This window comes from Typopeltis vanoorti, chromosome 14 (assembly GCF_054136105.1).
Source record: "Typopeltis vanoorti isolate ZY-2024b chromosome 14, IOZ_Tvanoo_1.0, whole genome shotgun sequence".
Lineage (NCBI taxonomy): Eukaryota > Metazoa > Arthropoda > Arachnida > Uropygi > Thelyphonidae > Typopeltis > Typopeltis vanoorti.
Window position 1 is genome coordinate 2,760,878 of NC_143562.1, and position 27,773 is coordinate 2,788,650.

The 27,773-nt window shown below is 37.3% G+C and overlaps 1 protein-coding gene and 1 non-coding gene across 4 annotated transcripts in view; one reads left to right on the forward strand and one right to left on the reverse strand.

Annotated features, from left to right (window-relative positions):
• The window catches only part of CaMKII (Calcium/calmodulin-dependent protein kinase II), a 789,323-nt gene that overhangs the window by 409,423 nt on the left and 352,127 nt on the right, over window positions 1-27,773 (forward strand). For all 3 annotated transcript variants that reach the window (XM_090404176.1, XM_090404177.1, XM_090404178.1), the window contains exon 12: window positions 3,517-3,559. In XM_090404176.1, the coding sequence (XP_090260302.1) occupies window positions 3,517-3,559 (43 nt within the window). The remainder of the gene's footprint in view (window positions 1-3,516; window positions 3,560-27,773) is intronic.
• TRNAL-CAA (transfer RNA leucine (anticodon CAA)) lies at window positions 11,681-11,796 on the reverse strand. Its single transcript has 2 exons — window positions 11,759-11,796; window positions 11,681-11,726 (listed from the first exon to the last, which is right to left on the reverse strand). It is a non-coding gene; the product is annotated as a tRNA-Leu (tRNA).

Below are 27,773 nucleotides of genomic sequence, written 5' to 3' on the forward strand. Positions count from 1 at the left end.
AAAGAATGGAATTCTATCGTTGCAATGAATTGCACTTTGAATGGCTTTGGAGTGAGTGAACTGGAGAAACTGTTGCTAGATGGAAGCATTGTGTGTGTGTGTGTGTGTGTGTGTGTGTGTGTGTGTGTGTGTGTGTGTGTGTGTGTGTGTGTGTGTGTGTGTGAAAGAGAGAGAGAGAGAGAATTGATGCAATCAAGAGATCAGAAGAGATGAAGTGAAAGATCAGGAGAGTGGCAATGGAAACAGTAGTAGTGTAAGAGATGAAGAGGGAACAGGAATTCAAGAGGAACAGGAAAATGGGAAGAGCCTGGGTAGAGAGGGAGACATGACATAGGGAGAATGAATGTTGGAAGTAGTAGTGAATGTATGTATGGGGATGATCAGCATAGAAATGGAATGCATTGGAATGGGAGTAAGTGGGGTTGAGACCAAGCAGACATATGTGTTAATTATTATTATTATTCAGGCCTCCATGGAGTCAAAAGACTCATTGTGGGAGGTCCCTCCTAGGAAACACAATGTCTATCATACCACTCCTTAAACTCATTGACCGTTCTCGCTCTCACCACTGTATCAGGCAATGCATTCCATGGTTCAACCACCCTCCATGCAAAGAAACCACTCCTTGCCCTCTTGCTCACAGTTTCCTTTCGTAACTTCTTATTAAGATAAAGGTGATTGGGCAGGTGGGTGGGGACATCACAACAACAAAAAAAAAAAGTCGTTTGTGCAGGACTGGTTATAGACTGAGTGAAAGATCAGGAGAGTTATATAGAAGAGGCAGAAGTGCTTGGCAGTAGAAACAGTAGAAGTGTGAGAGATGAAGAGAGAATGGGAATGCAAGAGGAACATTGAAATGGGAGGGGGAGCCCTGGTGGACAGGGTGACATAGCATAGTGAGAGTGGATGTTGAAAGTAGCAGTGAAAGTGTGTATGGAGATGGAGTATATTGTGTTATGGGTGGGGAAGTTGAGACGGAGCAGATAATGTGGCAAGTGGTGATAAAGATGATTGGGAAAGGGCAGGTGTGGTGGGGAAATCACAACCAACAAGTGGCTCATATAGGACTGGTTGTAGACCTAAAAATGAATGCCAGAAGTATCAGAAATAAGGGAGATGAAATGGTTTCATTGATTGAGTTTATTCACCAAAAAATCATTGGAATAAGTGAAACATGGATGAATGAAGATGATATCCTAATAGCAATAGAAACAGAAGGATATAGTATTGTTTGTAAGGATCAGAAGGACATGTTATTTATGTAATTTTATTTTAATGTATATATTGTTTTAGTTTTATTAAATATGTGTATATTTTTGCATTTGGTCTTGAGTTAGTGATTTTGAAAGAAGGATTCTAAAAGAAGCATTTAAGTCATTGCACCAATCGGAATTGAACCCTTGTGTAATAATATTAAATACTCGGAATATAAAAACAATCTTTACAGAGATTAAGCTCATTATAGAGTGACATCATGTGCAAATAATTTCTTGGCATTTTTATTTTATAGTATTACAAAGTGAAAAAACTTTCAACATACATTCGCTACTACTTCCAATATCCACACTTCCTATTCCATATCTCCCTGTCCACCTGGTTTCCCCCCCCTCCTTGCTTTTCCCTGTGACTCTACCATTCACAGTCTCTCTTCATCTCTCACACTAATTTCAATTGCCAACACTTTTCGATCTTCATTACCACTCTCCTGATCTTTTACTTCATCTCTTTCTTCTGATAATATTGTGCTTTAATCACACACTGCACTTACGTCTAGCCAGTTTCTTCAATGCTCTGAGTCCAAAGCCATTCAAATGCAATACGTCCCGTCTGTATAATTCCATTCTTCCCTCAAAGTTCAAAGAAAGGTGGCATCTGCACATATGTGTGCTCTGATTTTACAAAAGCATTTGATAGGGTGCCACATGATAAGCCAATAATTAAATGCAGTACATGAGTTTGGATTAATTATTAATTAATCCGATTAAACTTAATCGGATTGAGATCTGTGTTGTTTAATCTTTATATCAATGACAATATCAATGGATTGCAAGGGGATATTCAGTTGTTTTCAAATGATGTGAAGCTAGGAATGGTTATTAGTAATAGTGCAGATTTGATAACCCTTCAAGAGGATTTGAATAAAATGGACAGATGGGCAAATTAATGGAGGTTCAGTTTAATTCAGCTAAATGTAAAGTCTTGAAGTTTGGTATACTGCAATAGGAGACTGCATACTCTGTTGGAGGAAGTGCAGGAGACAAGGGATTTGCTGGTGATGATTGATGGATGTCTGAAATTCAGGGAGCTTATTACAAAGGTGGTGAAGGTAACCCAGAGGATTTCTGCAATGCTGAGAAGGACACTAACCAGCAGAGATAAAAGAGTTGTCATTCCATCGAATAAAGTCCTATCAGACTGCACCTGGACTATTGAGTTCAGATTTGTTCCCCAGGATTTGAAGTGGATAAATTAACTGTGTAAAGAGCACAGAGGCAGATAACAAAGATGGTATCAGGACAGTGCAATGTTAGTTATGAAGATAGGCTGAGGGAATGTGGACTGCAGAGTTTGGTAGATAGAAGTAGGAGTGGTGATATGGTTGGGACATTTAAACTATTGAGAGGTAGTTACAGGGTTCACATTTGGAAGTTGTTATGTTTGGTGGAAAAAGGGGAAGGAGCAAGAACTAGGGCTCATCCCTTGAAGTTGCAAAAGGAAGTAATCAGCAAGAGGGTGAGGAGTTGTTTCTTTGCATGGGTATGCATTGCTTGATGGAGTGGTGAGAGCACTAAACTAATGAGTTTGAGCAGTATGATAGGCTTTGTGTTTTCTAGAGCAGGCCTCCCACGATGAGTCTTGTGACTCCATGGAGGCCTGAATCATATTATTATTATTATTTCTCCTCTTTGAAATTAGTTATTTTTGCCATAACAATGATCTCTTTACAATAAATAATAAATTATAAATGTTTTCTTTCTGATATTTTTAAATTAATAAAAGTTAAATATGCTTGGACTTGCATAGTGTTTTGCTCATAATGTTTTAATAATTTTTAGCATTTCTACAGAAAAGCAACAGTGAGTTAAATGACTTCTGATATGTGACTTTTCTAATCTCTTACCTAACATTCAAAAATAAGTCATTCTAAATGTCCATTATTTGCATATTTACCAATTTTTTGATTACTGAATTCCTGCCTTACATTTAAAAAAAAGTCAAGAAGTTGATTGTCCCAATATTCATTATAACCTTCCAACTAATATTGGACATCATCTAAGATTAATCATTACATTGCCTGTTATTTGCAATTTTATCTCCTATCTGAACATTTCTCTTCCCAAATCCTAATCTTTAATATTCCAAACAATGAACACACCTTCTGGAACTGGGGAGAGTGTAGTATAAGAATGTCATATGACTCACTGTGATTATTGTCCTCAGTTCATTGCTCTCCCAATATTTATTTTTTTCTGAGTTGTCAGCCCTTTTTTAAACGAGTCTGATTAAACATTACAGGGGGCCATTCTAACAACTATGTTAGCAACTCGAAATTTTTCTAGTAAGTATTTTCATTTTTTCATTGGCAATATAATATAGCCCACAAATTCTAACTTAATTTTAATGTATGTGATAGTTTATTAAATATATCACGTCAGACAAATTTGTCATAATCTTTAATTTGAAGCAAATGTGAATGATATATGTTCGAGTAAGTCATTTAAATCTCAGCCATATTATTCTATCATTTCATTCAAAGTTAAAATCTTTTATTCAGATTGAGAAGTAAAATAAAACAGGCAATTTGGATTTCTATCAAACAAGCCTAAATCATGTTTTGTTTTATTTTACTTCTCCATCTGAATAAGTGATTTTTAGACAGTTAAATCAAATTTTGACCTATTGCTCTCAACATTGAAATGTTATATAAAACTGGTTATGTTAAACTACTTCATTAAATGGCAGTGCCAATTACTGAAATAGACATGTGACATGGGGGGGGGGGATCTAATTTTAATTTAAGCATTCACGTTTTAAATTTTCTATCTATTTTTTGATGAAATATAAATGTGCTTCCAATAGTATCACTGTTCCAACATGCATACAATAATGAATTTATCATTTGTATTCTGGTTTATCAATTATATTTAACAGTTGTGACGTTATCAAAAACATCTAATATGTGTAATTAATTGTTAATGGGCTTTTGTTGTGTATAACTTTTATGTACCACTTCCTCTGATGATGTAAGTCTTACGATGCACAAAACTGTTGGGTTTTTTATTGCTTAATTTTAATAGACTCCTTATTTATATTACAATGTGACTTCAATACCGAAAACTTCTTAGAACTGCTTAACCACAGAAACCTATATGTACATTAGTATCCTATGAAGTTTACAGTAATAAATTTCTATTTAGTGTTCTGGTTTTGCTTTTTGCTTATTAACTTGCATTAGACATTTTGCAATATATTAAATAATAATATTATTATTATTATGTGACACCTACAGGGAGTACAAAGACTCAATGAGGGAGGGCAACTTTTCTACCACTATCTATCTCCACCACTCAATCAACCAACTACAACGAATTGCATCTACACTAATGGTATCTACCACTCACGACCACCAGCAATTTCACAGACAATCGCAAACATTCATACCCATGGTGGGATTCAAACCTGCAGCCTTTTTGGCCGGAGAGCAGATACACTAACCATTCGGCCAACCATACCAGCCATATCTCTTGTGAATTATTAGGTTGTTCTTTCAAATATGCATATCATTGTCAGCATCAAATTACTGATATATTATTATTATTATGTGACGCCTCCAGGAGTCCAAGGACTCGTCGCAAGAGGGCACTCTGCTTTGCTACATACATCTCACCATCTCCAGTACTACTTAATTCTCCTACTTCAACATTACTACCGTCAATGTCATCTACCACCCACCATCATCAACAATAGTATTTTTTTCTGTAAATTAGTGTGTGTGTTCTGATGGCCAATTTGTCTGTACGTGGGATGAAAGATATGAGTTTCCAGGAGAAAAAAAAGAAAAAAGAACCTGTTACCTCCTTATGAGATCGGCTAACTCACCTTCAGTTGAAAAAACCCATATAAGGATTCCTCTTGTCACACAGGAATCGAATCCAGGCCTTTTTCAATGTACAGGATACTATGATAGTTTACGTTATCACTAGCTTTCTATTGACATTATCTTTCAAATTAATCTCTTATCTGTCAGAATTTCAGTATTGTCACATTCCATATTTCAGTCTTCCAAGGCACTTCTGTGCACTTCTTCCAAGGCACTTCCACTAGATATTTTCTTTCACTTGGTCTTTTTTCTTACCAATCCTAGCATCAAATACTTACTTTACTAATTTTTCCCCTTCCATTCTGTTTATGGGATCATACCACCTGAGATTAACTCTGCTCACACATTCTATAATGTTCTAGTATAATGTTTAAATAATGACTTCACACATGTAAGAGAAAACTAAATAGAATTTATTACTGCTATATATTTCACTCAATATGTCATGAGCTTCATTCATGAAGAAGGCAGAAGAATTAGTAGCAACATTTAAATTATGAATATAAGAATGAGTCATACAGCATGCATATAATATCATGTGTCTTGGTCACAGCTCTGCAGTAGGAAGAAACACTATTATAGTTCAGGCACATGGGTATAGATGTATAATTAATTAATTTAAAAAATTATAAACAATTAACAGCAATCGCTTCCCAAAACTTAGAAATAAGTGGCATAGGGCATCATCAATTCGAAAAATAGATGATCAAATTTGAGCCTACTGTAGTGTACCATCTTGGTAAAGTTCCAGCGAAGTCTATGTCTAGTGCTGATTGCAGGAGAAACAAGGCCTGGACCTTCAGATTTCAAAAATCTTATGTAATCCTGATCTTGAATTCTAATAGTAACAGAATGGCAAGTCTGTTCAAAGTAATCAAGAAAAAAAAATAGGATATATGATAAATACCAGGCAAAGATAGTGGTGATGATGTATCTTTGATATGCAGCAAGAAAGATGACAACTTTCTAGCTAGTTTGAAGCTAGTATACAAATTATATCTGCAAAAGGTCCTTGCTCTTTGTTCATATCTTCCTTTAAGGTAGGGTTTGCTGCTCTTTTTAACATCAGATTGCAATTCTGGGAGAGGGATGACAATTATCAGTTATTTTCTGTATCGAGGTTTTTGCTGTATCCATTAAATAATAGTGTTTTAATTTATTTAATTCTAATAAAAGAGACCCAGAAGAACAAATTGTGCATGCGCTGTGCATAAGGCTTTTGATAATACCTATTTTTATGAATTGATAAGGGATGGCATAAGAAACAAGGTTCAAGCTTTGCTTCTCATGCCATTGACACTAACCATACCAATTTTAACCCATGCTACAGTAGGTTCAAATTTTGATAGTCTATTTCGAATCATGTGAAACTCTATGCCATCTTTCTAATCTTAATCAGACAAACTGTATGCCTATCTCTATAAGTTTTGGGAAGTGATTGCTGTTAATTGTTTGTAATTTTTTAAATTAATTAATTATACATCTATATTCACTTCTCTGAACTTAAATAGTGTTTCCTCCTACTATATAGCTGTGACCAAGACATGATGTTATATGCATGCTGTAGGACTCATTCTTGTATTCATAATTGAAATGTTGTTAACAATTCTTCTACCTGAATGAAGCAAAATATATAGGAGTACTAAATTACATTTAGTGCTCTCTTACATATGTGATGCCATTCTTTGAAACATTATACTATGTCTGGAAAAGAGCAATCTCAGATCTGGAAAACACCTTTAATTGTTTCCAGTTATAACATGTGACCCTCTTAAAATGTGGAAAATTCTTTGAGCTATGCAGAGGAGCTGAACTGAATAAATCAATGCAATTTGTGTCCAAGAACACCACTAGAAAACTGACAAAGACTGGAATGAAACGGACTTTGTTTATTCTTAAGCAGAAAAACATAGCAACAGCAGCATGGGAAACTTAGTCAGTAAAAAATTGTATAATAAAATCTCTGCAATAGAGAAAGTTTCAAACAGAATATTATCCATAACATTGGACCCAAACCCCAAGGCAACTATTATCTCAGTATAATATGTGTTCATGGAAGTTGCTGAAGAAGACAACAAATCAAAATTTTACGAAGAACTTGCCACTTATCTTTCAAGCCTCCAAATGCATAACTGCCACATAATAAGTGGAAATTTTAACACACAAATTGGAGCAGACTTAGCAGGATCCACCAGAAATATGGGGCAATATACATATCACCACACAACAAATCACAATGGACATCTGCTTTCAGAACTTTGTAATGACCACAACTATGCCATTCTTCATGCCAAATTTCCTCACCATGCAAACAGAAAATGGACAAGAGAGCACCAAAATGGATCAAAATCTCAACTCGATCACATACTTGTAAATGGGTTAGATCAGTGCAGAACTGTACAGCCTACAACAGGCTTTTTCTTAACTCGGATCACAGAATTATTAGTGCTCATATTTAACTTCGGCTAACTGCTACCAACTCAAAGAAAACAGCAAGAAGATATATTATTATTATTATTATTCAGGCCTCCAAGGAGTCAAAAGACTCATCGAGGGAGGTCCTTCCTAAGACATAAAGTCTGTCAAGACTCATCGATGGGGAGGTCCCCTCTGAGAACACAAAGTCTATCATACCACTCTTTAAACTCGCTGACCATTCTCGCTCCCACCACTCCATCAGGCAATGCATTCCACGGCTCAACCACCCTCCACACAAAGAAACCACTCCTTAACCTCTTGCTCACAGTTTCCTTTCGTAACTTCCAGGGATGGCCTCTTGTCATCACTCCTTCCCGCTGTTCAACCAAGCGAAAGAACTCCCCAGTGTCAACCCTGTAACCACCTCTCAACAGTTTAAAAGTCTCAATCATATCACCTCTCCTCATTCTATCCACCAAACACCGCAGTCCACATTCTCTCAGCCGATCCTCATAACTATCCTTGTACAGTCCTGAAACCATCTTTGTCATCTGTCTTTATATCCTTTCCACATCTAATTTATCCCCTTCAAATCCTGGGGACCAAATCTGAGAACAATAGTCCAAGTGTGGTCTGATCAGAGACTTATACAACGGAATGATAACCCTCTTATCTCTGCAGGTCAGTGTCCTCATAATAGCAGCAATCCTCTGTGTTACCTTCACCACCTTTGCAATATGTCCCCTAAACTTCAGGTTTCTATCAATCATCAACCCCAGATCTCTTATCTCCCCTACTTCCTCCAGTATAACTCCTCCCATAGAGTATTCAGCATCCCATCGATGTTTCCCAAACCTCAAGACCTTACATTTTGCTGCATTAAACTGACACCCCCATTCATTTGCCCATCTATCTAGCTTATTTAAATCCTCTTGCAGGGCTACTACATCTGCATTATTACTAATAATCCTTCCCAGCTTCGCATCATCTGCAAACAACTGAATATCCCCCTGCAATCCACTGGCTATGTCATTGATATAAAGGTTAAACAATATAGGTCCTAGTACTGAGCCCTGTGGTACCCCACTTGTAACCCTCTGCCTCCTGGAAACTGCTCCACCATACACAACTCTCTGATACCTATCAGACAGCCAATCCTGAATCCAGTTGACCAATCTGACATCCAGACCCATGTGCTGCAACTTAAATATCAGCTTATCATGTGGCACCCTGTCAAATGCCTTCGCCAAGTCTAAGAAAATTGCAGTATATGCCTTTCCCTCATCTAATGTTCTTGAAACTCTATTATAAAAGGCTAGCATATTGCTAAAACAAGAGCGTCCTTTCACAAATCTATGTTGATTATCACAGATAACATTACCCTCATCTGCCCAATGCTGTATACGGTCCCTCACTACTTTCTCCAAGATCTTAACAACTACTGATGACACACAGACTGGCACTTCCAGTCTGTTACCACCCTTATGCAATGGCACTATCTTACCTTCCTTCCATTCCCTGTGCACCTTTGCCAAAGCCAGACTTTCATTGAAAAGCCACGTCAAAGGCACTGTCAATTCCCTAGCACATTCTCTCAAAACTCGTGGTGAAATACCATCCAGTCCCACAGCTTTACTGACATCCAGAGTACTCAGTATCTGAAACACACTCTCCTCCTGTACCTCCAGACCTCGAATCAGTCCTATCCCTCTAGCATTAAAACTGACTCCTCTAGGATGAAATACTCCAATAAAGATGCAGAGGACATAGTGGAATTGTTCATTGAACAATTCCACTATGTCCTCTGCATCAGTGATGTCCTATTCCCATTTTTATCTGCATCAATATGTCCTATTCCCATTTTTATCCCACAATATCATTCTTCCACAGTCATTTCTCCTCCTCCTGGCAACATAGCTAAAAAATTCCCTAGGATTTTCTTTGGATCTTAGGGCCAATCTCCTCTCATATTCCAGTTTCGCTTTCCTTACCACACTAGTCACTCTTCTGGCCTGTGCCTTATATGCCTCGTGCATCTCTTCACCTGTCTCCTTATATCTCTTCCACAGCCTCTTTTTCGCATGCAATTCCTGTTTAATATTGTTTGTCATCCACTTTACTCCAAATTGCGTCCTCTTCTTAACTCGTGGTATACAACTTACCATTGCCGATAACAAATATTCCTTCACAATTTCCCACGCACTAGTGATATCCCGGCCTTCCAATTCCTGCCTCCATGAAACTTCCCGAAGTTGACGTCTAAGACTATTATAATCACCTGCCTTATAATTCCACATAAGTTCCCGTCTCTTTGATACTCCTGCATGTCTATTCATTTTCGAAGTCAACACCATATGGTCACTCTCTCCAACTGGTGGGAGAGACATCAACTCAGTTATTATCAATTCTTCTGATGCTATAACCAAATCGAAAACTTTGGAACCTCTTGTTCCCTCTGTTACATGTTGCATAAGACATTTGTTCCTCAAGAATTCTAGAAATTCCATTCCCCTATTGCTACATGCATCTTCCTCTCTCCAATTTATACTACTGAAGTTAAAATCTCCCATAACAATCATTCTTCTTGCACTTGCCAAACTTAGCTGTCTAAACTTCTCCTGGTCCACATTCTCTGTGCTCCTGGGTCTGTAGCAACACCCCACTAAATATCCTGTCTTGCCTACCTCTACCTCACACCATACACTCTCAAAATCATTTGTCTCACTTCCTTCCAAATTCTCCACTCTTAGAGGACATAGGTCATCACTTATCATAAGCAGTACCCCACCACCACGTTTTCCCCTCCTATCCTGACGAAAAATGCTATACCCAGCGACTTCTATTTCTGTTGTTATATCCCCTTCTGTCAACCGCGTCTCAGTGATCGCAATAATTTTTGGCCAGGCTGATGCTATCTGCGGCACCAATTCTCCTCCCTTATTCCGGATACTCCTGGCATTAGTATAAAGCATATAAATGCCATTGTTTCTATACCCTGCATTATCCCTTCTAGACTCCACTGGGCTCAGTGTTACCTGACATTGTCTCCCTTCTCCCAAGTATCCATTCCCACAAGAGGCCACCCCAGCTGTCATCCTCCCTGGGACACACTGACTCGTTCAGAACAGCAATCTCTCCAGATGCCTACATCCTTCCTCATTCAAATGTAAACGGTCTCTCGCATACAATTCCTCTCTGTCCTCAAACGCACTCCAAGCATCCACACATACCAGTCCTCTCTTGTCACACATTCTCGCTATTATGCCATTCAATATCACCGCTCTTCTGCTCAGCTCATCATTATCATACCTAGGCAACACGCACACTATTTTTCCTCTCTCTGTCTTCTTCCATACAGTCTCAACCAAAAATCTCATATCTCTCGCTGCCCAACTTACATTACCACTCAAGTCATTCGTTCCTACCATCACAATCATCTCATCCACCCTTTCACCTCTCTTAATTGCCATAGCCACCCTTTCTATTGTTCCTCCTGGCAAACACTCCTCATGCATCCTATCTTGAACACCACGGATCATTGAGTCGCCATACATTATACCTCTTACCATTCCCTCGCTCCTATTGTTTCCATTCTCTCCTCTTCTTTCATTCCCATACCTCTCTCTTCTACCGTTTCCGTTCTCTCCTCTTCTAGCACTCCCATACATCTCTCTCATCCCCTCTCTCCTACTGTTTCCATTTTCTTCACTTCTAGCACTTCCATATCCCTCTCTCATTCTGTCTCTCCTACTACTGTTTCCATCCGCTCGTCTTCTAGCATTCCCATACCTCTCTCTCATTCCATCTCTCCTACCGTTTCCATTCTCTCCTCTTCTAGCACTTCCATATCTCTCTCTCATTCCGTCTCTCCTACTGTTTCCATCCTCTTGTCTGCTAGCATTCCCATACCTCTCTCTCATTCCCTCTCTTCTACTATTTCCATTCTCTCCTCTTCTAGCACCCCCATATCTCTCACTCATACTCTCTTAATTCTCTCTCTCTCCTACTCTGATTCGCCTTGCATTTATCTCTTCCATTCTCCTAATCTTATCTTTCATTCTTCTGCTCTCATTCAGAAGACATTCCACCTCCTCTTTCAACTCGTCTATCTCCCTCTGCAGGTCAGTCACTCTTAATCTAAATTCACTCTCCAAAAATTACTGTCAGGAGTTGGATTCGAACCCACGCCCACATTCGTGGACCAGAATTCACAGTCATGTTACACGAAAGGAAATTATCCTTGAGTCTGGTGCCTTAGACCGCTCGGCCATCCTGACATATAAAATAGAACAGTTTAGAAAATTCCCTCAACCCAAAACAAATATAAAGAAGCCATTTGCAAATAACTAAAATATTAGTGCTTATGAGTAATAACACTGAAAATAATAAAAACTTCAATAATTTAATCAAAGAAGCTGCAACAGAAGCACTGGATAAATCTATCCCAAAACCAGCAGAAAACTAGATGTCATAGAATTCCATAAACTGATTAATCACAGAAATATCATCAAGCAAAGAGTGAAACAACTCAACAGTGAACAGATAAAGCAAAATTTCGAGATGATAAATAACCCAGTATATGAGTCCCTAAAAAGAGACAAAGAATCCCACATACAAAATATTGTATATGTCATACTTTGGAAGATTATCATAGAAACCATAAATCCAAAGTAGCTTTTCAGATTGTGAAACATCTTAGTAACAAAGAAAGGAAACCCAAAAAATTAAGAATTAAAGATAAAGATGGTAAAACTATAGAAGACAAAGATAAAGAATTATCAGAATAGAAAAACTACTTTAAAAGTTTACTTAACATTAAAAATATTTCACAAACTCCAGTGCCCAGAATCAAAATAAGTGAAGAAATGCCTATAAACTGCAACAATTTCATTCTTAACGAACTCAAAACAGCACTCAGCAAGCAAAAAACAGGTAAAGCCACGTGGGACTGATGGAATCACAGCCAAAGCGATATTCCACGATGGCAACCAACTACAGAATATTTTCCTCAATATATGCAATAATGCTTTCAGGACCGGGGAAATACCTCCCCATTGAGAAGAAGGTATAATTACCAATACCAAAAAAAAAGAAAAAGAAACCTAAATAAACCGGAAAACTACCGTGGGATAACTCTACTACTTATAGCTCTGAAACTTGACAATAAAATGATTCTTAATCATATAGAACCTTATATTTCCCCACTATTAAGGAAAAACCAAGCAGGATTCCTAAAGAACAGAAGCACATTAGAACACATTCACAATGTAAGAAGATTATTGGAAGATTCTAAAGACAAGAATATTCCCCTTATCCTCAATTTCACAGACTTCACAAAGGCATTTGATTCCATTAGTAGAATTAACATGTTTAGCATTCTTTATCATTATGGTATTCCCAACAAAATCATTGAAGCAATTGCAGCACCTTATCAATAGGGAATTGACAGAAAAATTTCCTATAATAACAGGAGTTCTACAAGGAGACACCTTGGCTCCCTTCCTCTTTATAATAACCCTAGACTACATTTTCAGGATAGTTGAGGATGAATTTGGTTAACAACCAGCAATAAGCAACTCTGTCTCAGTAACCCCAGCTATGCAGACAAAATAGTATTAATAGATTCATCTTTATCCAAGGTGCAACAACACTTTGATAAATTATGCCAAGCTGCAAAAATATTTGGTTAACAGTTAACAAATAAAACTAAAATACTCACAAATATAGTACAAGGTTTCATTCTTTACAGAACACTACCAATCTTTAGAAAAAGTAGACTTTCAACACAGGAATCTAAGAAATATATGGAAATTACCCCTCATTACTTTGAAAACAAAAATTTGGCTTTACAAAGTAACCTCTCAGGCTGCCTTCTTATATGGTGGAGAAACATGGAACGTTTCTACCCAAAAAAGCAATAAAAACCATTAATAGCTTTAATATAGCCTGCTTAAGACTGTTACTCGGTTACTCTTGGAAGGATCATATTCATAATTCCACTGTTTTAGAAGAGGCAAACCAAAACCCTTGATTGAAATCCAACTCAGATGTTGACTAGACATTCTCCTTCTTCATACTTTGACATCTTAGTTTTATACATCCCCTCAAATGGACAAAGACAGAGAGGAAGAACAATTAAACAATTCTGGCAGTATGTTAACCACCTTATCAGCACAGATGCACTCTCTCTCTCTCTCTCTCCACAAGAAATAATTCAACTGGCTCAAAACAGAGAAGCCTGGAAAGTTACATATAATAATTAGCTTTTTCTTATTCCTATTTATTTAGTTTGTCTCCCTATTTACAAATTGTAAATAAACCATGATGATACTATGTCTAACATTTGTGTCTCTTTTTAAACATCTAGTAATTCTGTGATGATAACAATATCCAGTTCCCTCACAATATCTTTATTTTAATATGATTCTGTCATCAATACCATTTTTTCATTCCTCTAATTTATCTCAGAATTCTCATGTCTGGGTTTGCTAGTCTTTGATCAAGTGCTTTACTTCTAACGCAACTCACAGCTCCATAAGTTCAGACTGGTTTGAGCACTGCATTATACTGCTAGTGTATTGTATTGACTAATTTCTCTCTTATTCTGAATAACTTTATTTATGGTGGGGCTCAGCTTACTAAATTTATTCAGTTGATTCCTACCATATCAATTTTGCTTATTCTGTTGTCTGTTTACATATTTAATTTGCAATCTTTACTAAAAACAGTGCCTAAGTAGCCAACGTGTTTTACTTGTTCTGTAGGACCTCCATTCACTGATGTTTTACATATTCCTCCCAGTTTTCATGATCTTTGTCTTTTTAGTGCTGATATACATGCCAATTTATTACAGCAGTCAGTTAATGTAGTTAAAAAGACCTGCAGACTTATACTGGATTTATTTAGGAGTATAAAACATCATGGGCAGAAAGTTAAAAGCATCTCCAATTTTGATATCAGGTTTAATGCTAGAAGAGCAGAATGGATTCAGGAGAGGCTGCTTTTGGGCAGGTGGATACTTTACCTTAAAAATTTTATTGGAAAAGCATAAAGAATACAATGTGGAAACCCATATTGCTGTTGGATCCTACTTCTAAATCTTTACCTTAGATCCGACATGATTACTATTACGATGTTCTTAACTGATTGATAAGTTGTAAGTTGATTTCTCATTCAAATATAGAGAAAATTTATATTTAAAGACTGCACCACTCTATATCTGAATTAGTTCAAGAATTGAAGAAAAATCAACCTTCAACTATTTCTCCTTAAAATATATACTGGCCGAGAATATTTATCTTACTTAATTTACCCACTTTGGTTCGAATATTTTATGAATGGTGCAGTAAAAGAGATTCAGGCAAAATACAAAATTCAGGCAAAAAATTAAATACAAACATTTAATTTTATAATCATAAATTTTACACTTAAATTCAAATCAGTAATTAAGATATTACAAACGCTTTAGCTCTTCTGATAATACAGTTATACTAACTCAGGCATTGATCAGTTATCTGAAATACAGTCTTCACACAGTTCACTTAACACTTAATAAAGCTTAATGTCATAAAATTCCTTAGTGATCATTTACATTAACATCTCATAGTTTTTTTTAGTTTCAAATACAATTTATTGGTGGCAATACTTTTTCACAAGCTTACACTTTTAAATCTATGCTTCAGCTAACCTCTGCAACCTTTACTGTTAGTATAGGGATATTCTAGTAAGAAACACACTCATATCTCTGCATAGGAATATTAATGGTTGGAATATTCTTACCGACAATTTTCCTTCTTCATATACTTATGTGCGAACACTTTTTGTAACTGTATACACTTTAATCAATTAACGGCACTCATTTAAAAAAAAATTTTCTAAGAAATAACTGGATTAATTAACAGTCACAATACACACAATCAAACGTTCTTGCATAGATCAAACGCTTGCACTACATTTGACATCACTTAACTAATTCAGTGTTCTACTAACAACTCTTGTACTAAGGTAACACACAATAATTCCTTAACTTGAAGTTTAATATGCACAGTTGCCTACTCCTTCAACATCAATTTAATCCTTTAGGTACCATAATTCTTAACACTGCTATCATTAAACTCAACTTTGTTGCCACTAATTATTCTCTAGTTACTTCGTGCTATGCTTCAAGTTTCCGTGTATCCTTGAAAGGTCGGCCCTGAAATTAAATCTCAACTCAAGTATTGCTAGTCTATTTAGTAGTCACTCAGCTGTTTTCCATAGCAATAATTGTTATTCTACAACTTATTAACTAACCGCCTCTCGACTAGTAGACTTTATTTAGCTGTTTGAGTGACTTGCCGACTCGCTATTGTCGCACTGTGATTCCCGAATGCTCCGATTCCAACCTAATGCCAATCTCTCTCTCTTATAAATCTCTAATGCTCTCCTTAATTCAGCGTTCCTCACCTTTTATATCTGTTTTTCCCGCCTAAATTCTTCTTGTGATCTCTTTAACTAATTCCTTTTTAGTAAACTTTCAGCTTTCTCCCCACGTCCTGTTCCAAAAACGCGCTCGTTCACTTACATACGTTTCCATGACAACCAAACAAAATATAATAAAATTGAGGTATTGCATAATGCTAAACTTCTACAAATAGGAATAAATAGAGAATATTTACATTTCAATTAATGCGCAGTTAAAATATCAAATACAAGTTCTTATAATATTAACATAGTAATAAATAAAATAGCTTAATAATATTTAATACAGTCTTTTCATTATTAATACATATATCTTGATTAAATAATTAAATATTAAATAAAGTTAAACGTAGTTATATGAATATTAAATTATAAAATAAGTTATTTACATTAAATAATGTTTACAAGTCTAGCCTTTGTGATGGAAGATCATGTTGGATTCTGAAGCAAATAATAATTACTTAAATCTCTACATAATCAGAATCTATCATTGTTTTTAAAGGTGTAGTAAACGTGAACAAAATGTTTAAATGTGAACATAAAAGATACATCCGGCACTATCACTATGGCAAGTCGGGCCTAGCAGATCATGCTTTGGATACCCCTGCGCACAGGATCAACTGGAAGAAAACAAAAGTACTGCACAGAAGCTTTTACAAGTCAGAGAGATTGTTGTTAGAAGCAACAGAAGCCTTGAAACATACTCCGAATCTCAACAAATATTATTATTATTATTATTATTATTATTATTAAACAAGACCTCATGGAGTCAAAGACTCATCTAGGAGGTCCTTTTATCTCACACACATCTCATCATACCGTGTCTTAAACACATTCAAACTCCTTGCAGACACCACACTTTCAGGCAAGGCATTCCAATCACTCACAACTCTGCACGAAAAAAACCTGCCTCTCACTCCCCTACTCACACCCTCTTTATACAGTTTCCAGGGATGACCTCTGGTTCTCCCCTGATCTCCCACTATTCTCTGTAGAACTTCTCCACCATTGATCCTATAACAACCCCTTACTAACTTGTAGGTCTCTATCATATCTCCCCTCTTCCTTCTCTCCACTAGACTCTGCAAATTACATCTTTTCAATCTTTCCTCATACTCGACATTCCAGAGGTCAGAAACTACCCCAGATCTCTTATTTCCTCTACTTCCAACAATATATTCTCACCAAGCATAAATTCTGCATCCCATCTTTGTTTTCCAAATTTTAAAACCTTACATTTTGCAACATTGAACTCACATCCCCATTTGCTTGCCCAATCACTCAATTTATTCAAGTCTTCTTGCAAGGCCACAACATCTTCACTACTCTTTATGGTTCGTCCCAACTTTGCATCATCTGCAAACAACTGAATATCTCCATCCAAATCTTTTCCAATATCATTAATAAGCAAGTTAAATAGTAATGGCCCTAAAACAGATCCCTGAGGCACTCCACTAGTGACTTTCCTTTTCCTGGATATTGCACCCCCATACACAACTTTACACCTCCTTTATGAAGTGGCACAATCTTGCCCTCCTTCCACTCTTTAGGGACTTGACCGATACCTATCAGATAGCCAGTCTCCAATCCACTGCACTAATCTAATATCCAACCCCATCTGCTCTAGTTTGACTGTCAACTTATCATGAGGTACTCTATCAAAAGCTTTTGTGAAATCCAAGTATATTACTGTGTATTCTGCTCCTCTGTCCAAGGAAGCAGTCACTTTATTGTAATAAGTAAGTAAGTAGATTACTAAAACACGACCTCCCTTTAGCAAATCATGCTGTCCATCAAAGATTATACCATTGTTGTCAACCCAACTCCGGATCCTAGTTCTCACAAGCTTCTCCAACAACTTAACCACAACACCTGACACTCAGATAGGCCTATAGTTTGATGCTTGAGTTCGATCACCTCCTTTATGCAGTGGCACAATCTTGCCCTCCTTCCACTCTTTAGGGACTTGACCGAGTGCAAGACTCGTATTAAAAAAATATGTCAAGGCAGGTGTCAACTCTCTGGCACATTCCTTCAGAATGTGCGGTGATATATTATCAAGTCCCACAGCCTTATTTACATCTAGTTTACTCAACTCCCCAAACACCTCTTGCTCACTTACAGTCAGTCTCTCCTCCCCATCATCAACTGCTCTTAATCTCTCCATGAAGTCACATTCACAAGATTGAAAGATCTTTATGAACTGCTCATTAAGTATCTCCACCACACATTCTGCAACAGCTGTCTTTATACCATTTCCTCCAATCAATGGAAGGATGACATTATCATCATCATCATGCCTATCAAGACCTAGAGTGGCCTGTTCTGGCCTTATAAGTCATCGTTGAATTTTTTAAGAGGACATCCTGGTTTTCTTTTTCCTAATGGTTTGTACATTAAGGCTTGATTTGGTAATCTTTCTGTTTTCATCCTTTGAACATGTTCCATCCATTTATGTTTATATTTTTTAATTTTTTCTATTACTGCTTCCTGGTTTAATTCTTTCATAATTTCTTCGTTTCTTTTGTAATCAAATAGAGTATGCTTTGCAGTTTTTCTCATAAACTTAATTTCTGCTGTTATTAATCTTTGTTTTCTTTTTGTTTTATTGTCCAGATTTCACTTCCATACAATAAGACTGGTAGGACTAATGTATTGTATACTTTTAGTCTGGTTTGTTTTTGAACTAGATTTAGTTTAAATATAGAATTAATTACACCTGTTAGTTTTAAATATTTTGCAATTTTTAGGTTTATATCTATTTCATTTTCATATGTAATCATACAACCCAGGTAGTTAAATGAATTCACCTGTTCTAAAATCTTGTTATCTATTACTATTTTAGTAATAGATAACTCCAACCTCTTCAAATCCCAGTTACCAGATTTGAACACAGAAATCCAGATGTGGTCTAATCAAAACTACATACGATGGGACCAGCACACTTTTATCTCTCATGGTCAATGTTCTCCTTAACATTGTCGCAATTCTCTGAGATGTCTTCACAACCTTTGCAATATGACCTCGGAATTTTAAATCTCTATCCACAGTTCCTCCAAATCCCTTGCTTGCTCCACTGCTGGTATAACTCCACCAGGTGAGTATGAAACATCCCATCTGTGGATCTTAAAATTTAATACCTTATATTTAGTTGCATTAAACTGACATCCCCATGCCTTTCCCCACCCTTCCAGCTTATTCAAATCCTCTTGAAGGGCCAAAAGATCAGCACTATTACTAATAACCCTCCTAAGCTTCATATCATCTGCAAACAACTGAACATCTCCCTGTAGTCCTGTGACAGTATCATTGGCATAAAGATTGTGAACAGCAATGATCTGAGGACTGAACCCTGTGGAATTCCACTTGTAACCTTTCTACTCCCTGATGTTGCTCCCTTATACGCAACTCTGATATCTACCTGAGAGCCAATCACCAATCCAATCCACTAACCTGATATCCATACCCATATGTTGTATATGTTCTTAAAAATCAACTTGTCATGTGGTGTCCTGTCAGATGCCTTTCAAAAATCCAAAAAAATGACTGTATTCCTTACCCTCAGGTTACCAGATTACTAAAGCACGAGCACCCTTTAACAAATCCATGCTGGCTTACACAAATAATATTGCCCTCATCCACCCAATTCTGTATACAATACAAGCTCTTACCAATTTCTCCAAAATCTTAACTGCAGAATAAATACAAACAGGCCTATAGTTGGATACCTCCATTCTACTGTGACAGTTATGCAATGGTACTATCTTACCTTTCTTTCACTCTCAGGAACTTGTCTCCTTGTGAGACTTTCATTAAATAACCAAGCTAATGGTAGAGTCAGTTCCATTGCACATTCCCATAAAGCACGTGGTCAAATTTCATCTAGGTTCTCTTCCTTATTAACAATTAGTGTACTCAGTTATTATTATTATTGTTATTTCGGGCAACTCCAAGGAGTCGACAGGAAGGCCCTGACATCATGTCAAGAACAACTATTCGACATTCACACAGTATCTATCATACCTCGCCTTGAACTCATTCACAGTCATAGCACCCACAACAGACTCTGGCAGCTTATTCCACTCATTCACCACTCTCCAATTAAAAACCCTAGCTCTAACACCCCTGCTAACCACATTATTGCCTAGCTTCCATGTATGGCCCTAGTCCTCCCACCACCAGTCCTATTCTCAAAAATATCTTCTGGATTAATCCTATAGAAACCCTTCAGTAATTTGAATGTCTCAATCATATCACCCCTTTTCTGCCTATCAACCAATTTTTGCAACTCACAAATCTTCAACCTGTTCTCATAAGGTTCATTCCACAGACCTGCTATCATCTTGGTCACTCGTCTCTGGATCCTCTCCACCTCCTCCCCATCAAGAAAAAACCCTGGCGCCCATATCTGGGCACAGTAGTCTAGATGGGGTCTTATCAAGGCTTGATATAGTCGAACAATAACTTGTTTGTGTCTGCTTGTTAAAGTATTTTTCAGCAACCAAGTGATTTGATGAACTGATTTAGCCACTTTTGCAATGTGCCCCCCTAAACTTCAATTCCCTATCCACCAACACTCCCAAATCCCTGGCCTCATCAATCTCCTGGAGTACGGTTCCACCAATGTGATATATTGCTGCTAATCTTTTCACTCCAAAATGCATAACCTTACATTTTGCCACATTAAATTGACATCCATTTTCCCTAAACCAGTCCTCCAAACTATCCAAATCATCCTGCAAAATTTTGACATCCTGTACACTCACAATTGCTCTACGCAACTTTTCATCATCAGCAAACAAGTGAACATTCCTCTCAGATCCTTTCCTGTATCGTTAATGAACAAATTGAAAAGTAGTGGTCCAAGAACAGAACCCTGCAGCACACCACTAGTCACAAGCTGTCTTTTGGACTCCACTCCTGAATAAACCACTCTCTGGTATCTCTCAATCAACCACCCTCCTATCCATCTCACTCACCCTATACCCATCCACATCTGCTCCAGTTTACTGATTAGAGTTTCATGGTATCCTGTCAAAGGCCTTCACAAGGTCCAGTAGAATTACTGTAAACCCATTACCCTTATCCAGTTCAACCGTCACTGTGTTATAAAATGTGAGCAAGTTACTGAGGCATGATCTACCCTTCACAAAACCATGTTGTCCCACCATACAGTATCCCATTTTCATCTATCCAATCCTGTATTCTTCTCTTGACTAATTTCTCCAAGACCTTGACAACGATTCCTGATATGCTAATCGGTCGGTAATTTACAACAGCAGTCTTGGAACCTCCTTTATGTAGTGGAACTATTTCCTCCCTCTTTTCACCCCCTCGGGACTATCCCAGACCCGAGACTCAAATTAAACAAAATGGTCAAGGACCCTGACAATTCTTTAGCTGCTTCACGTACGCAATAGACTACTCACCTCCACTTCATTCACCACAATTCCCGTATAATCTATGAGTGTTCATTCATTTCTGCAAGTCACCACCTGGATGATATATTCTTGCAAAGTGCTCATTCAGTAACTCAACTATATCAACTGATTCGGTTACCTCCCTACCATCGGCATTCTTTAAAATCATTCTGGCATATACATTTTTTCTTTTACTTGCAACATATCTAAAAAACTGTTTAGGATTCTCTTTAGCCTGCATAGCCAATGTTCTTTTGTAATCCTTTTTTGCTTTTATTACCATACTCGTCACCCTTCTGGCCTGTGCTTTATACTGTTCATGTGCCTGTCGGTCACCTTTCTCCTTAAATTCCCTCTATAGTTGTTTCTTTTTTTGCAGCCAAGCATAATGGTGTTATTCATCCATTTAATCCCTACCTGAATTATTATTCGGACTCTAGGTATACAGTCAGCCATTACTTCATGCAAACACTTTTTAACTGCCTCCCATGCACTATCAACTTCTAGCCCTTGCAGTTGTACATGCCATGGCACTGAACCAATCAATCTCCTAAGCTTGTCATACTTACCTGCCCGATAATTCCACATGTACGCTGTCTTAATTGTAAATTCCACACCTTTAGCCACCTCCCAAGTCAAGACCCTATGATCACTCTCACCAATTGGTGGCAACGTGGTCATATTCGTTACAGCCAAATTCTCAGATGCAATTACTAGGTCAAGCACTCTCTGACCCCTAGTATTTTCCATTACATGTTGTTGCAGATAGTTATCCCTTAATAACCGCATAAAATCCAATTCCTTACTCCCATTTGTCCCTTCCTACTTCCAATCAATGTTACCATAGTTGAAATCTCCCATAATAATTACCCTTCTTCCACTCATTTCTTCTATTTGCTTATGCATACTATCTCCACCATCTATTCCATCACCTGGTCTATAGCAGCACCCAACTGTATATTTAGTTCTGCTAGTTTCAATCTTACACCAAATAGCCTCAAATGTGCTCTTTTCTCTATCCTGCATTCCACTTCTATTCTTCTTGGCTGTAGCTCATCAGCTAACATCAATAAAATTCCTCTCCCATTTTATTCTCCCTGTCACTCTTGAACACACTATACCCCTCACATTCAATTCCACTAGCTATATCATCTACAGTCAGCCATATTTCACTAATGCCAATAACCTGTGGTCTGGAAGTTCCAACCAAGGTCAAAAATTCTTCCTTCTTGTTCCAAATACTTGTGGCATTTGTATAGATGAATTGCAGAAGCTGATTTGTCCCATCCCTATTTTGATGCCTTATACTAACTATCCCATTTTGATTCGTGGTCACATACTACTCGCTTGGGCATATTACACACATTCACATACTAAACTGTCTCCCTAAAATCTGCATATCTACCTCATCCCCCCCCCCCTTAATAACTCTAGTTTCCCTGATTCTGCACATTCACTTCCACTACATTCGACCACACCTTTTCAAGTCTCCGTACACCAAATCCATTCAAATGTAAACCATTCATTTTATATAAATCCTTTCGTCCATCAAACTCATTTCACACATCCACAAATTCCACACCACTCATCAAACATAATTCACACATAAAGTCATTAGCAATTATGGCCTCCTTCTATACTCTTCACTGTCATACCGTGGCAACAGACTCACCAACCTAACCCTCTCACTCTTCTCTTTTGCTACCTCAAGCAATTCCTTCACATCGTCACTCGTAACTTTTTTGTTTCCTTTCAAATCATTTGTACCTGCCACCACTATCAATTCTTTCACCCACTGCTTTTGCATTCTAATTCACTCGCTTACATTCTTAACGTTCGCACCGGGTTGGTACGATTTTGTTAAACTCTCAATGACACACCTCTTTCTAAGGAATCTCCATACAACACACGCTCTTTCAATATACTTTCAATTCAATTGAATTTCAATTCTTTCAATTCTTATACTCCTTAACAGAAAATTCTGCCTGTCTTGCAGTCTCTCAAGAGAAGACCACATAATTGCTTTCCCCAAGAGCATGCAGGATTGGCCACATTGGTTTCTGCTCAGTGCTATGATGCTATGACTAGACCAAAACACCTTCGAACCTTCATGTCCCCTTCATTTCTTGTTGTCTTAGGTAATTATTTCTTATCCACCATTTCCAGTCTATGTCTACATAGTTGAGGTCTTCCATAATAATTGCTCAGCCTATACTCATGCTAATTTGCCAGTGCTTGCCATTTATATTCTCTCTCTCTTTCATATCCCCTTTCCTATGGTAGCAGAAAACTCTATATTTCATTCTTGCAGCTTTAATATCACATCAAATAATCCACAGATGTATTGCCCTCTGCATTCTCTTGATATATACTTCTTTTTTTTAGAGGTTCTTCTGTTATCATTAGCAAAATATCTCCTCCCATTCTGTTTGTTTTATAACTTTTGTCCAAATCAAAGATGATATGGGGAAGACTGATGCAGAGATATACTGAATGAAGGAAGAGAAGTCAGTTTGTGATTTTAGTACTGAACAATATAAATTCATCTGTATGTAGTCAGTCATATATAATGTGTGCATGAAACATTCTAATAGCTTCTCATCAGATTCTTTTGAGTCATCCTGAGTCATCACCTTTATGATGTCATCTTGTGACAGGCAGCCAGTCCATCCTAAAGATCTCCTGGCCAATTTCATGATGTCTACTGAATTTATTGAATATAGTGACTTCCAGAAACCAGAATTTAGAAGAAACATTGGCCCTACACTACGTATTTGTCAATTAAATATTGAATCTATTAGCAAAGCCAAATGCAATTATTTATCGAAATTATTGTTACCCAACAATGTTGATGTGATTGCTGTCCAGGAAACATGTGCTGCTGATCCTGAACAGCTCCTTAAAAGAGGTTGCATTCCAGGTTACACTGCTATTGGTGCAACTTATCATGAAGTATATGGAATAGCAACGTGTATGCGAAACTGTCTTGAAGTTTTTCTTCTATCTCAAAATATTGAAGAAAACATACATGCAGTAGCGATGAAAGTTCAAGATATTACAATTACGAATATTTATAAGCCATCTAGATCATCTTGGCTGGAAAAAAATTATTCCTATTGCTAACATCCTGCAATTTATATTGGGGACTTTAATAATCACCATGAAGTGGAATTATGCTCGAAACAACGAATGTGGTGAGAAACTTGTTGATTGGATCAAAATAAATAATCTTCATTTAGTCTTTGATGCCAAAGACAATGGCACTTTTAGATCTGTGGTCTGGAAAAGAGACTATAATCCTGATTTATGTTTTATGAGCAAAAATAATTTAGGTCACCCTATGCAAAATTTGAGAAGGGTCTTAACTGACTTACCTCATAGTCAATATAGACCGGTATTAATTGACATTGGTATTTCTATTCCACTTGTAAGATCAGTTCCTTTACCATGCTGGAATTTTAAAAAGGCTGACTGGAATAAATAAGCAAATGAATTTATATTATCATTATATGACACCTCCAGGAAGTCCAAAGACTCATCAAGGGAGGGCACATACTCTACACCACTGTCTCCAGCACTCAATCCACCAACAAATCCCAACTGCCATTCACATCAATACCATCTACTGCCCACCTTCATCACTGGTATTTTCGCAATCACCAACATCCATGCCCATGGCGGGATTCAAACCTGCCGCTTTTTGGCTGGAGAGCAGATACGCTAACCACTTGACCAACTGGCATTTGACAAATGTATTTTCCAGTTATCTCCAATAAGTAGTCATTTTAATTGATTTATAGGCATAGTCCTGCTTGCTGCCAAAAACGTATTCCTAGAGGTATTAAGTATAACTATATACATGGTTGGAGCGAAGGGTATTATCTTTGATGGGCAGTATGGATTTGCTAAAGAGAGGTCATGTTTTAGTAATTTACTTACTTATTGCAATAAAGTGACTGCTTCCTTGGATAGAGGAAAAGGATACACAGTGATAAACTTAGATTTCGCAAAGGCTTTTGATAGAGTACCTCATGATAGGTTGACAGTCAAACTAGAGCAGATGGGGTTGGATATTAGATTTGTGCATTGGATTGGAGACTGGCTATCTGATAGGTTGTGTATGGGAGAGCAATATCCAGGAAAAGGAAAGTCACTAGTGGAGTGCCTCAGCGGTCTGTTTTAGGTCCATTGCTGTTTAACTTGTATATTAATGATATAGGTGAAGATTTGGATGGAAATATTCAGTTGTTTGCAGATGATGCAAAGTTGGGACGAACCATGAAGTGTAGTGAAGATGTTGTGGCCTTACAGGAAGACTTGAATAGATTGAGTGATTGGGCACGGAAATGGGGATGTGAGTTCAATGTTGCAAAATGTAAGGTTTTAAAATTTGGAAAACAAAGATGGGATGCAGAATTTATGCTTGGTGAGGATATATTGTTGGAGGAGGAGGAAATAAGAGATCTTGGGGTAATAGTGGATAAGGATCTAAAATTTTGGGTACACATCGCCAAAATTGTGAAGACAACGCAAAGTCATCTGGGAATGATGCAGAGGACACTGACATGTAGAAGTAGGGAGATTCTTGTTCCATTGTATAAAGCTTTGATTAGGCCACACATGGACTATTGTGCCCAGATTTGGTCACCGGGTTTTCAGAAGGATGAAGAGATGTTGTAAAGGGTCCAAAGGAGACTGACTAAGGTAGTTTCTGACCTCTGGAATGTCGAGTATGAGGAAAGATTGAGAAGATGTAATTTGCAGAATCTGGTGGACAGGAGGAAGAGGGGAGATATGATAGAGACCTAAGTTGGTAAGGGATTGTTATAGGATCAATGCTGGAGAAGTTTTACAGAGAATAGTGGGAGATCAGGGGAGAACCAGAGATCATCCCTGGAGACTGTATAAAGAGGGTGTGAGTAGGGGAGTGAGAGGCAGGTTTTTTTCATGCAGAGTTGTGAATGATTGGAATGCCTTGCCTGAGAATGTGGTGTCTGCAAAGAGTTTGAATGTGTTTAAAACATGGTATGATGAGCTGTGTGTGTGTGATAAAAGGACCTCCCAGATGAGTCTTTGACTTCATGAGGTCTTGGGGTGGTAATAATAATAATAATATCAGATGAACAACGGCCCAAAAACTGCAGACGATCTTCTAGCAAAATTGGATATATCCAGAAGGAAAAAATGAGTAAATACAGTTGACGTATAGTCTTTACTCATTCCAGCTGTAAAGCTTGGAACATTCTTTGGAAACTAGGTAGTAGTCCTCCATTGATTAAAGAACAACCAAGAATCTCCCCAGATCAACTAGCCATACATATTGTTAACACATCACGTACCCCTATCAATAAAAACCTATACAAGATATATTAAGAGAAAATTAAAAGAATTTAACAAGCCTTCACCTATAACTTCTAATTTCGCACACCCTTTAACACAGCAAGAAGTTAAAGCAGCCTTAAAGGAATTAAAGCCTGGTAAGACTCCTTGTTTTGATAACATTCATCCAGAATTTTTGCTTAATTATTATTATTATTCGTGACACCTCCAAGGAGTCTGAAGACTCATCGCGGGAGGACACCTATTGTACAACTCTCCATCTCCACCAGTACACTGAACCTCTGCTATCAATCATCTACATCAGCACCATCTACCACCCACCACCACTACCACAACTAATATTTTTTGTCTGTAAATTGTGTGTGTTGAATGTGTGTCCAATTTTTCTGTATGCAGGATGAAAAACCCGAGTTTCCAGGAAAAAAAACTTTGCTACCTTCGTATAAGATCGGCTAACTTACCTTCGATTGAAAAAGTCCTTATAAAGATTCCTCCCGTCATGACGAGACTCGAACTTAGGCCTTTTCCAATTGAAGGGCGCAACGTACCATCGTTCTTCCAATTGAGCTACAGAGGCACTTGGGAAGAATCTGAGAAGAAATAGAAAATCTTGGTTAACTAAGTTCTATACTGACATACTTACAACCAGTAAACTTCCTACTATTTTTTTAAAAGAGCAAAAATACTTTCAATTTTAAAGCCTGGTAAGCCTAATCAGTTGTTGTTATAAACTCTTTGAAAGACTTATTTATAATAGAATAAACTCCACAAATTTTTAAATATGTTCCAATAGAACAAGCTGGCTTCAGACCAAATCATGGGTGTTGTGAACAGGTTCTCTCTTTAGTAAATCACATAGAAGCTGGTTTTCAAATATGTTTAAAATCATCAAGAGCAGTTATTGATTTGTCAGCAGCCTTCGACCCCATCTAGAGACAAGGTCTTCTATATAAATTATATAAAATCATCCCATGTAAAAAATAGTCCATATCATCAACAATATGCTAAGAGATAGAAGATTTATAGTGGCTATA